Source organism: Amblyomma maculatum, chromosome 1 (assembly GCF_055883805.1).
Source record: "Amblyomma maculatum isolate TAMU_Amacu chromosome 1, ASM5588380v1, whole genome shotgun sequence".
NCBI lineage: Eukaryota > Metazoa > Arthropoda > Arachnida > Ixodida > Ixodidae > Amblyomma > Amblyomma maculatum.
In genome coordinates, this window is record NC_139344.1 from 456,026,234 (window position 1) to 456,039,631 (window position 13,398).

At 45.3% G+C, this 13,398-nt stretch overlaps 1 protein-coding gene across 2 annotated transcripts in view; it reads right to left on the minus strand.

Annotated features, from left to right (window-relative positions):
* Positions 1–1,986: 1,986 nt before the first annotated feature.
* Men (NADP-dependent malic enzyme) overlaps positions 1,987–13,398 on the minus strand; it is a 194,884-nt gene continuing 183,472 nt past the window's right edge. For both annotated transcript variants that reach the window (XM_084603162.1, XM_084603168.1), the window contains exons 11-13: positions 12,264–12,406; positions 10,241–10,411; positions 1,987–6,176 (exon numbers count right to left, since the gene is read on the minus strand). In XM_084603162.1, coding sequence (XP_084459288.1) covers positions 5,955–6,176; positions 10,241–10,411; positions 12,264–12,406 — 536 coding nt within the window. In that variant the 3' untranslated portion in view covers positions 1,987–5,954. The remainder of the gene's footprint in view (positions 6,177–10,240; positions 10,412–12,263; positions 12,407–13,398) is intronic.

The window sequence follows — 13,398 nt, forward strand, 5'->3', positions numbered from 1 at the left end:
AAACCCCAAGAGGTTCCGCGGAGGCAACCCAAAACGAACACTTCCTGAACGCAGCGATATATCCTCGCATATATCCTGGGGTCTACTCCTCTTTCTGTATACTATGAGGCCAAAAAGTCCCTTTCTCACACATAATTTAGGCTTGCCTTCGGGACCACCATCCCGCAGGTTCGCAGCTGTAAACTCAAGACCGGTGGAAGGACGCGTTGCTCAGCTCCGACTCGAACACAGATCAAGGGCTTAAGAGCCCTAGAAGTCGCCGAGCGCCAAGAGCTCATGGCCACTAGCTCACTATTTACTACTTACTGTCGACGGAAATATAAGTTTATCCTTCTCCTTCTCTCATAATATGTTTATAAAGAAATGCGCAGTATCTGCCAGACGTCGCGGACACCTTAACCGCGCATTGAGGGTAGAGAAGGTGGGAGTGAAAGTGGAAAGAGTGAAAGATGTGAAGTTTTCGCTTCAGAAGCATCTGCACTTACAGAAATACCTGAATGGTTTTTTTTTGGCGTTTCACTTCAACCCAGTCACAAACTCCTACCGAGGCACCCATCGGACGTGAGCAATCTCCTATCGCCAGAAATAGCACTGGCGTCCTTGAATCTTGGTGGATTCGAATTCGAGTTTGACGTCAACGTAATTCAAAGGTCTGATTGCAGGCACTGTGATGTCGATTGCCAGTCACAAACTCTTGTCGATGGACCTCCGCAGGACATCAATGCTTATTTATTGCTTATATCGTTTAACATTCCAAAGCGATATCGCCTATACGGTTGCATAGTGGAAGGCTGTGGAATTTTCGGCCACTTGGAATCCATTAGTGCAGAGCTTCTAGTTTTGCTCGTTAATTGACATTCAGGAAAAAATTGCGGGGACGCAAAGGATGAAATGTCCCGTCCCTTTACTTCGTCCACATATTATGCGCACTTAGAAGGTGCACCGACAAGCACCTACGTTTCGCCTTCATTGAAAGGTGGCCGCCGGACCGGTATCGAATCCGCATCCTCGAAATCAGCAGTCCAGTGCACTAACCACAGAGCAGTCGCGCAGCAGGCAAGAAGGTAGCGGTAGCGTCCTGGGAATCGTAAGCATCTGCACAGCAGGAACACTCGAACTCTGACCTCCAACGCCTCAAATACGCAGAAAGAACGGCTTCTCTGCGTCATTCAGGCGAAGATTGCACCCCTCCTCCTGTGTGCAGAACGATTTTTGCAAACAATTGTGCAGCAAACACCATTACCTTATTTCTCTGCGAATATTTGGAAAGAAGCTTCTATAGGCTTCGAAAAGACAAGCCGACACCAGGCCTCCACAGCTTTCCTGGAATTATAACTAGCCCGAAGTCTGTGCTGATGTAGCATACGTGAAAACATACCAAGATTGTAGGCGATAAAAGATGCAATTGGTGCAACCAAAGACTGAAATATCATGAGAGTTCTTCCAACAAGAGCTTGAATCTTCTTGTACCAATCCAACAGTAACCATTAGAAAAAAAGTATACCATTGTGGCTGCCGATTACTTGATTCTTTATAAGCCGAGGCAAAGCCCTGCCAAAAGGAACAGCAGCGCACTATAGTAGCAGATAGTAGTAGATGGTTTGGTTTGTGGGGTTTAACGTCCCAAAGCAACTCAGGCTATGAGAGACGCCGTAGTGGAGGACTCCGGAAATTTCGACCACCTGGGGTTCTTTAACGTGCACTGACATCGCACAGCACACGGGCGCCTTGCTTTTCGCCTCCATCGAAAAGCTGCCGCCGAGGCCGGGATTCGATCCCGCGTCCTTGGGAACAGTAGTCGAGCGCCGTAACCACTGCGCCACCCCGGCGGGGCAGATAGTAGTAGAGTTAGGCTGCACAGTGCAAACATCACTTCGAACCCCTTTCGATGGCCAAGTCACATGATATTGAGAACTGTAGCGCAGAGAGCTTGTTGGAAGCTCCAGATCCATAAATGGTGAAAGAAAAATAACAGTCTACAAAGCGTTCCGCTTTGTTGTTCCTTTATTAGTGCAATCTGAACAATTCATATAAAGTGCTTGCAAAAGCATGACGTCGAAACCAGTAGAAACCATAGCTTCATCACCTGTTGACTATGGCAGTGACCTAGGCGTTGACACTGCGTCGATAAGATCACTGCTGTGTATGCACGAGCACTATATCATTTGGATAACAATGTTGTCAGCAGACATGAAAACAACATTTTCAAATACACATGAGATATATGAACGTGCACCATCTTAGAACATACATTATTAAAAGCGCCACAGCAAGACATAACTAAAGCAAGCATGTGCAATAGTTCGCCCGAGTAAGGAACATCACAGAAGAGTTTTTTGTGTTTGTGTGGACAAGATAGTATACACGCACACTGTGTACATGTCAGTTGTCACAGAGAAGCAAATATATTTACTGCAACAAATATTTATTACAATACATTCTATTCAACACTGGCTGAATTGCCTCCATCCACAAATTGTGTTTGAATATAAATAATGGTATAGATTTAAGTACTTTGTTCCATCATGCATTTAATGTGTCTACACTAACACCAGAGCTAGGAAACATCACATGAGAGATCGAAACATACCATATGAAATGCAAGCCAAAATCGAAAAATCTGTCAACAGTGATTTGATTGTGACAAATGTTTTTGTCACTAATGGCTACCAATAGCACTCCTCTTCTACTGTCAACCCACCCCTACCTCTCTAGAAACGACACACTCCTTAACTTCGATTCCAGAGAAACCCTATCCTTTATAACTTCATTCAGTACACTGAACTATCATGTCGGCTCATTATTTAGGAATGAAAAAAAAAAACGTGCAGCTTTTTCTTGCATGGCTACATGTTCCAAGGATTAATACTACCAACATGTAAGCTCTAAATAACCTTGAAGCATGTCCAAAGATGTATTTGTAAGCAGCAACTAGTCTTAGATTGGGTACTTTTAAAATTTTGCTTCCTGTGTTCCTTAAATCTACAATTCAAGACAGTACCCAACATCATGAAAGCCTTATGGTCTGTATTGCACACCATCACAGTGGAGCTAAATATGCTCAGAGTAATTATTCTTAGCTATAAAACTGACTGGTTTCATATGCAGGCTTAAAAAGTAGATCAACAAAGCATACAAAACATAACACCCAAGACTCAAAATAAATATTAGTACAGCAGCTTCACTGAATATAAATAATCTCACTAACTTTATGCTACAGTATTCCGTTTCCTCACTTCTCAAACTCCCGCATTAAATACTAACTGCTTTCCCTGTCCCACTTAACTATCCTAAACAGCACCATAAAGTTAAGCCTACATTTAATTTCACTCCTGAGACCATAATATGATTCCACTGAACTAATTGAAGCTCACTTTTTGCAGTCAGGATTTGGATTTCTTGTACTGCAATGCCGTTGATATTGCAGCTATATGTACTGGGCTCCTATAAAATAACCATGACAATCCTTATTACAGGACCATTATTGTATTTAGTGACTCTAATGCTATGCATTTAATACCTACCAAACAAATTAGTCAAATAAAAAATCTACATGGCTGCTGCACTGTCTGTATGCAGCCTTAAACATTTGTAACAAAGAGCATTCATGTGAGTGATGCCTATCACCACAAATAAAACCCCAGTGGTAATTCGCATTACTGCAATTGCAGTATAACCTTAGGAATTCTACAGGCAGAAATTTACAGTCAACTTCAAAAGAAATTTATTCTGCTACTTAGTCCCTCAGTCTTCTATTGTATGCATGCTTGAATACTGGTAAATGATAAAAAATAAATTGGTATACAGTTTCAAAAACGAGCATATATCATCTATATTACAGCAATGGCTGACCAATAATGCTGATTACCAATATACACCATCACAATTGGGTCTCCAAAGTGCAAATGGAAAAGCTTCCATCCTAAGCTTAGAGTTCTGTTGCACAACTTCTTTCAAATAATGCCCTTTGCACCTAATGTGTCAAAGGCATTTAACTCAAAATAAGAACAGCTAAACCTTTAAATATCACCGTAATCTATTCAGATGTCAAATATTCAAAATTCGACCAAGGATGCCAAATAATATAAGCAATGGTTCATGCCCCTATAAGATATCACATGCTAACAAGGAGAAACTTTTCTTAGTAAAAAAATACTGCATCACACAGAACATAATTCAAGATGAACTGGGTGTATAGCATTCATTGAGATTCATAAGTAATGACCTTTATATCTCCAAAGCTCTGCGAAAAAATAATCTGGCAAGAATTGAAAACGAAAAATAGCCACATTGCTCTCCCTATGGAGCAGTGCCCCCAGTGCAAGACGACGCCAGATGATGAATGCAGAAGAAACGCTTATGACAAAATGCACTATTTTGCTATCCACCTGCAGAGCCACACAATAATCAACCATGATTTGCAGCAGAACAGTCACTTTCTTTTAGTTCATTGCCAACATTCCTGGATCCTCTACGACTCTACAGAAAGACATTCGGAGTACTTAGGACATATGTCACACATTTCCAGTAGATGTTTCACCACAAGTATACCACTTCTGAATTTCATCACAGGCTTTTTACCTTGTTATGCCAGTCATGCTTGAAAAAAAAAGTTAACAATGCAAAAAAAAAATATGAAAATGCCTCCTATCTTGCTTATCATTTAGAGGAACACGCCCTGGTTTGACAGCCCATTACCTGAAGCACAAAGGCATCCATCAGCATCAGGCTGGAGAACATCCTATGCTTTGCTCCACATAATAAATATGGTACTATCAAACCATACAGCTGCTCGTATAAAGGAACCAAGTTCTAAAGCTTTATATTCCTTTGACTTTGCTTGGTCACTCACCTGCACCTTTTCCAGAGTTGTCCAAAGTTATAGCAAGTTGCATTACTCCTCTTTTGCGGTCAATACAACAGGCAAAAGGCGTTTGTCTACGATGCAAGCGAGGCAGATTGAGAAGCAGTGTTATCCCTGTTTAAACAGGGATAACTGTAGACTGATATTTTTTGCAGAATGAAGGTGAAATTTTACTGCCCCAGTGACCCTCAACATCTTACACATAACCAGGCCTAAGCGAACACAAAAAGCTGTAGTTTTGGCATACTGCCCTTGCATTAGGCTGTTTGCATCGTTGTGTTCCAGCATGTAGAGTAGCACAATGTTGCCATAATTCATTGCAGCAGAGAGCTGCAAAAAATTCTAGCTTTCAGTCAGTAACATGCACTTCCGTAACAGCGGCTTTGGGATATGCTTCACGACTGCTTTTCCTACGCTTTGCAAATGAAAAGATGCAGAATTTGTTCTGCAATTTGGAGTCAATGCAAACCATCTGCTATTTTAACCAGACATTCTAAAGTGCACCACAAAACAGCACATTATTCATCAAGGGAAACAAAACAGGTATAACCATACCAGAGGGCGAAAATTACATATAAATTTGTCCATAGCTCACGAATACCTCACTGGTTCTACACAATTGCCCTAATAAATTATTCTGTCACTCAAAAGTGCCTTATAGAGACAGAGGCGCAGGCTAAAGCTATTACAACCAAACAAACGAAGTTATATTGTGATGCATATGTTGACAGGAAGATTAACATGTCTGGAAACTCGAAGTGGCTTCTGAAATCCCCTGTCTTGGTCACATGCATTCCCCTGTGCCCACACTACTATACATATGCAAAGAGCAATATTCAAGCATCATTTCTGCATTTGTTTTCCTTTGCTGATGATGCTGGTTTTACGCAAGACGAAAGGAAAAGAGTATAAAATGATGAATTAAATAACCGAAACAGCCTGGATGTCTATATTTAAGCATCCTGGGACGAGCAGGCGAACCCTTTACACTAACGTGGAATTAGGGTGCCTAGCAGGTGCGTATGGTTGTACACGCGACGTCGACTTTCATGCAGAACGAATACAACGACGGGAAAGACACGAACTCCTTCTACTTGACCCTGACGGTTCCCGGGTAGCTGAAGTCGTACTGCTTGCTTTGAAGGAACGCCATCTTGTCCTTGGGCTCTGGCTTGACAGTGGCCACCCCCGTGGCGTAGAAGTGAGCCGCCAGCTCGACTGCTATGTTGAGCGACACGTCGTGGATGGTGGACAGGGGCGGGTAGACGCGCCCCTCGTCCAGGTTCTGCTCGGTCACGGAGTTTGCCACCGTCTGCGCGTGCATGCCATCCAAGACGGCAAATTAGAAGGCGCGAGAAAGAATATTTCTCCTCCTTAAAGCGCTAACCGCATGAGGCGACCATTCGCGGCGACATGCCGCGCGACGCCGTCGCGCGACGGGCTGAGGGCCGCCAAAGCATTGCCGCTCGTCGCTGTCGCTCAGTTTCTGGGTTTTTAGAAAATTTCGCGTGTCGCCCGGAAGCAGCTCGCGAGGCAGCCAATCGCAGAAGGCTTTTGGATGCTCAACCTCCGTTCTGGCTTTTTTTGTGTTTTTGCCAAGACCGCGTGTGAAGTGTTTTCCTAGTTCGGTTTGGGCGAATAACCTGGTGCCTGCACGCTCTGACTTCGTCTGATGAGTGCATCGAGAAAATTCAGTAAAAGCTTGTAAGGGTAGTAAAAGAAAAAAAAAGACTAGTGTGGTAATTTTCGAAAGGAGCAGGAGATAGTCACTGCTTGTGTAGTAGCGCAGCGGTGCACTACTGCGCATAATTTTCATCAGTGTTTTATCGTTACATTATTCTGTTTAGTGCTAGAAATAGGATATAGCGTGATTGCACATCCCCTTGAGCGAATGACGAGGCGGCGGTAACAGCAACGCTGAAAACGTCGCTCCGTGCGGTATGCACCAGCAGCAACGACAGGCGTTGGCGGCGGCGTCGCGCGACGGATCGCTAGGGCCTGTCGCCTCATGCGGTTACCACTTAATGAAAAAGAATGACATTCATGCGAATAATTGGTAATAGTTGCTTATATGACAATAACTTAAACTCCACATCATACAGAAGACTAAGCGTTATTTTTACACCGTAGAACAAAACAGTCTCATGATCAGTGACGGCAGAGCATTCTATTTAAATGGAATTTCCCTTTGGTGCAACTTTGCAAACCCACGTTGGAGATTTCTCGGTTGTTTCAATTCCAGCCATCTGATTTAGAGCACGTCCTCGGAGTGCGACCTCCGTAATCAGCAGCTTTCATGGCCCACAAAGCAATGTTTTGATTCCCGATGCTCGCGCGGCGGACGCATTGCGACTGCACTAAGTATATGACCGCACCCAAGTCCTTGCTCCTAACCTCATCCTTCTATTCTATGTACCTCACTAGCACCCCCTTAATCCTTTTCTCCAGTGAGCAGTAGCCAGCCAGAGCACAATTCTGGTAAAACCGCCTGCTTTTCGTGCATTCTTTCGTTCCGTCACAAAAAGAAAAAGGCCTGCCTTGATCCGTGCGTCAAAACACGCGCATTTCAGGTACCTGCTTAGTCGCTCGAAAGTACACACTGGCACGAGAGACGGGATTTTCCCATGGGGCCAGCGGAACCGGCAACGAGATTCCTCATGTCTGTCGCATGCTGAACTTGCTTCGCGCACCAGTCTGGTTACAACAGCAACAAAGGGCGTAAAAAACCCCATGGACAAACAGGTTCCGGGTACGGCATCTTTTCGCTTTTGCCTCCCATGCTTCAGTCAATATCAAGAGTAAGATACTAAAGAAGTGGAGCATGAAAGCCCAATTACACCTAATCACAGTTTTAGCAACCAACATATTTTATACTCCACTCCCCTGCCTTTTTCTTGAGAGTGCTATTTTCTTAAAAGGCCTAGCCACCGCCGTTCGATTATGTCACGTCCGGGAGACGTTTCCCACGTCCCACATCAAGCGCCCACTGTTTGCTATCTCCACAACGACATTCTGTGTCCAGAGCATGAGGCGGGGGGGGGGGGGGAATTTTTTTCAACGGCTGTAGTCTCCCCAAAGCTTGCCTGGATGTCAACGAGGGCAGATCACCAGCCGTGCCCGAGGATCGCGATGCCTTTGCTTACGAGTGCATGCTCGCATACTTCATGCTTTGTTCCGAATCTGGAGATTCCTTTGGTGGAATCAGCGATGAAGATTGGCCGTGCTTATCTACGCGGTTTTTTATATCGTCTAATAAACAGTTGCAATTATTTGTCTGACATTTTTCGTATTCACGCGGTACCCAGCCCCCGCTACGATGGCCGATACCTTGAATTTAATGATTAGCCGTCGGACTCAATCTGCCGTGTGCCCGTTGTGGATTTCCAGCCTGGACCAAGCAAGCATCCATCCCCCAATATCGCGAGATTACCTACGAATTTTAGGTAGGCGCTTGCTCGGTATTTTACGGTAATGCTAAGATGAAACGGGCAGGCGGTGACGCATGCCGCAATTCCTTTTACACTTCCAAACCTCCCTCTGTTGCGACCGAAACGACATTATCGCAGCACTAGAATGGCAGGATCGACGTTAAGATAATAGACTTAAGATTACTTCAGACCATGGCATTAATTCAGACACTTGCCACAAGCCATTCAGGATATGCCTCAAATCAGAAAAAAAGAAATCCAGAAAGTTGCATAATAAAAATTGTAAGACACACTTAAGCTCCATCTTAAAGAGTGTGGCGTGACACGGTTAAAAGCTCCTGTCTGCGGGTCCCCTTCCGCGTCCTCGTGCGCGTACAAGCACCCTGCTACTCGCTTAACCATCGATCCTTTAATCTATGGCTCCACTAACTGACATATATCCATTGGCATAGAATCGTAAGCTGCCCCAGTAATAAACAGCTTAATATATTAACACTTCCAGTGACTTGGACGACATCTCTGTTGAAGTGGCGATTATTGCTAGCGATTGGCCATTCAGGTTTGGTTTGGTTTGCTTTATGGGGTTTAACGTCCCAAAGCAACCCAGGCTACCAGAGACGCCGTAGTGGAGGGCTCCGGAAATTTCGACCACCTCAGGGTCTAACATGCACTGACACCGCACAATACACAGGTGCCTTGCTTTTTGCCTCCACCGAAAAGCAGCAGCCGCGACCAGCATTCAACCCTGCACTTTTGGGTTAAGCAGCCGACAGCTTCAACCACTGAGCTACAGCAGCGGAGCCATCAGCTATCCAGATCTGCCATCGAAGAAGCACATTTGTAATTGTAAACCATTTTTCATTATTAGAATGCATGTCTAAATTCTTTTTGCCGCGTAATTCCCGCGTATGTCCTTAAAGGGTCCTATGAGGAATAATAGAGCAGCCGACATAGGTACAAAGCCTCTTTTTACTAAACCCTATGAACAGAATGCGCGGTCTATGACTACTTGTCTGATTCGGAATCGAAGGGTTGAACAAGGTTTAATCCCAATTTCCCCCTCCCGTATCAAAAGAGCTACCCGAGCTCGCAGCTCTTTCCAGCCCGAAGCCATGTGATTTCGTGACGTCAGACAACCCGCCAATCAATAAGGGCTCGGCCATACGTGTTAACTAGTATCGCCGTGTCGATTGTGTGCTGTGATTTTTCCGCTCACAAAGCAGACAGAGTCAACAATGCTGACGACGAGCACGCCGGACTTTCTAAAGAACGTGCCTTTAGCACTTTCGAGGTTTTTTTTTTTTAGCTTTGAATAGTTATTATATTGACAAGTGATAACAAGTGACAGCACAGTGCAACGAAAGGGGTTACAGATGCTGGCCCTAACGTACAATTACTAGCATGATGTACACGTACTCAACTAAAAGCTCTAAACAATAAAATCGTCCTAAAGTCCTCACCTCAACCCGTTTATGTCCACGGTGTCACCATCCTCAGCTGTCTTCAAACGTATGTCCTTGCTCTTCATTACATAACTATATATTAACGAATCATCATCGATGTTGAACTTCCTCCTGAAATGCTGCTGATCCACGACTTGTTTCCTCTCTCCATCAAGCTCCTCAGCCATGTTGGCGAAAGTACCGGCGTAACAACTACGGCAGGAGCAGAAGCTTGCTGCGGTTGCTATATAGAACACAACACGCGCGCTCCATCATTAAAGGCAACAAACAACCACATGGCCTTCATCCTCGAAATATACGTTCTGTACTGGAAAAAGGACGAAGTTTTCCTCCACCAGACGAAGAAAGCAAATCGCCAAGACTCCTGTTTATTCTCTCTTGCCGCACTCAAAGCGCGTGCCAGGGGACCGCGTGCTCCCTTTCCTAGCAGTGCGAGCTCTAACCAGATCAGGCCGGGCCACTGGTGCAGCGGCGCGGTACCGTACCTTGGCGGCGATTAGGAAGACCTCGTCGCTGATGGTCTGGACGCCGCAGGCGATGACGGCGAGCGCGATGCCCGGGAAGATGTAGGCGTTGTTTCCCTGGCCAGGGTAGAAGGTCTTGCCCTTGTACTTGAAGGGCGGGAACGGGCTGCCGCTCGCGTATACGCACTTGCCCTGCAGACGTGGGAGCAATGGCAGAGAGCGTCTTTAGGCCAGTGACCCCTCTGTAAACGACCTCTTAGCTCAAGTCTGCGGTTGCGTTAAGAGCATTGCCCATTATCTGTTGACCCGTAACCGAAGATGAAAAGATACACGTAAGCGCGCCTAGCCCCCTTAATGCCGTACTCCTTATTGAGCGCTTGGTTTGGTTGATGGTTTATAAAGGTTAACTTCCCAAAGTGACTCAGGCTACGAGAGAAGCCGTAGAAGACGGTTCTGCAAATTTCGACCACCTAGAGTTCTTTAACGTGTACTGACATCGCAAAATATACGGGCGCCTTGATTTTCGTCTCCATCGAAAAACGGCCACAGCAGTCGGGATTAGATCCCGCATCTTTGAGTTCAGCAGTCGAGCGCCCTTACCATTGAGCCATCGTGGCAGGCCTCATCGAGAGCTTGGTCGCCAGCACTTCTAAAGCGCTTCTTTTCTTTTTTCGAGTGCAGGTCAACCAACTGGTTGTCAGCGGAAGGTTAGAGGCGAGACTACCGCATCGAGAGTAACATAGCATCAAACTTATGCTATAAAATAGCCGCCTCCCCTCGCTACTTAAAAGGCCCATTAAAAACGGATTACAAAAAGTCACAAAGCAAATATTTTTAAGCCACCTTTATTGGCCGTGAAGATATTCGTGATTGAAAATGATGCTCCGTCTCTCCCCCCTCATCTAAACCCATGCCAGCGCGCAAGGGAAAACAAAGTAAACAAGCCTCTCTTCAACATGATATCCCTTCTTTTTCAGCACACTTTAAGATTGATCTTTGGCGGTGAGGGTGTTCGCGTCTGTTTTCAGAAATTTTTCGTCCCTAATAATTTTGCTCTTTTTATTGTGCAGAAGACTGCAATATAAAAAAGCGGCTAAATAGAGTGGCTGTATTAAAAAAAGTTACGATTACGGCATGAAATATCGCCATATATATGTGGTACAGCATCCGCCTCGAATTCGGGAGGTACCAGGTTTCATCCCCGGAACCGTCGGGTAGCAATCGGTTTTCAATGGGTACAATCTTTCCCCCGGCCTGGTGCTCGGCTCTTCAGGGGTGAAATGCTCGGGAAAGGGTCATGGACCAAAATGAGAGTTCATGTTCGCACTGCTGAACATGAATGCGCATGTCATCAGCACCATCCTGGCGGTGATGCGCTCTCGCATCGTCCGATGCAGTTCCACGCCATTTGCGACGTAGCATTTCTCTTAGCGACGAAATTTTTTGAACCTGGCAATATAGTAGATATATTTAGAATAAGGTGACCGTATCGAACAGCTGGATAGAATAGCGAGACGGGAATGCACATATCCTGAATGAAAGCCATGCACTTCGCCCTTTCAGCACAGAATTCTGGGCACGCAAGCACACTCGCGCCCCGCTATTGAATTATCCCCAACTGATAGTCACATTAAACTAAAACTCGCTATAGTAGGACACAACATAAAGAAGAGAGCAGTTGCTAACTATGGGCGGTGGTATCGGAAGTGTGTATTACTCCGCTGAACAGTAAAAATTATCAGTTTTTAATATTTGACAATGCCAAACAAGCCAGAGGCATGGAAATGATTTCGCTTTTAATTTATAGCTATGATGGTTAGCTCTGTGTTTGGGTAAACAGAAAATCCTTAATAACGTACTACTTTCGGTCGCGGAGAAATTATGCGTTGGATACTGCAGATTTAAGGTGTATCCGACTATGGAAGTATCGTGTGAACGCGGTTCTTCCTTTCCCAGAATCGGCGCTAAGCCCAGCGAGATCGCTTGGCAAGAGCCGAGACTGCGTCTCGCCGTGCGTGCACGCATTGGGCGCGGGTATACTTACGTCGCTGTACGTGTAGGCAGCCTCGGCCGTGCACTCGGCCTTGTGCGTCGGATTGCTCAGGGCGAACACCACGGGCCGCTCGGCGTTAGCGCACATGCACTCCAGGATCTCCTTGTTGAAGGCGTTACTCTGCGCAGACGCGCCTGCAAGGGAGGAGGTCAGCCGAGAAAGGAACGCCCCAGCATGTTATTTCGGAATGTGCAAGCCGCGACGGAGACCTCGCGAGCGCTGCTTATAAGACAGCATATATATCTCAGGAAATTGCAAATAAGATATTATCTAAGGCGATCATACTCATAAGATGCTTCAAGTAATAAATTTGCGTAATATGGCGCTGGTTAAGCTGCTCGCCTACAGTATTCTACAATATCATTGAGTGTCATTGAAATAGCATACGAATATATAATGTATACATTACCATAAAGTACGGAAGATATTTTATGAGAATGCATGAGATCGTACGATATTTGTATGCTATTTTAATGACATGGTATGATAAAGCCTGAATGAGTTTAATGCATCATAGAAGATTATTTTTTTACCAGGGATGGGTTCCATTGCTTTTCGTTCTATGCAGTATCACCTCAGCGAGGGCATCGATTGTGAAACCTAGAACAGCAGGTGTAAAAGTTCCGTTCGTTTATTCTGTAGAAGTCCGCTCGGGCACTTAGAGACAAGCCTGCTCAAGTCACTCCGCCTTGCGGCGTACGTGAATTTGGGGAACGCCCTCGGAGGCGCGACGGCACAAGCAGTAGGCACGAAACTTCTGGAGGACAGAAAACTGGGCAAGTTGGTTTCGATACAAATCAGGCATGGTGTAACAGCGCGAAAAAACACGGACAAGCAGGGTCCGTATTGTATCACTTCTACCCTGTTTGTCCGTGTTTTTTCGCGATACATGTCTGATTGGGAGGCACGAGCTTCTCTTCCGGCTTTCATCTGCCGATATAATTTTTAAACGTCAAGTAAGTCATACGTTCTAGTGTGTAAATTTTCTATTCATCGGATAATTAATGATACCTGCCTGTCTCGCCGCTTTAGTTCTTTTCTGTGCCAGCTGAGTCCTCTCGTCTCAAATGCGCCCATATTTTGGCGCTCCAGTCTCTTTACTCAGATGTTTTATTTTGGGGGCCAG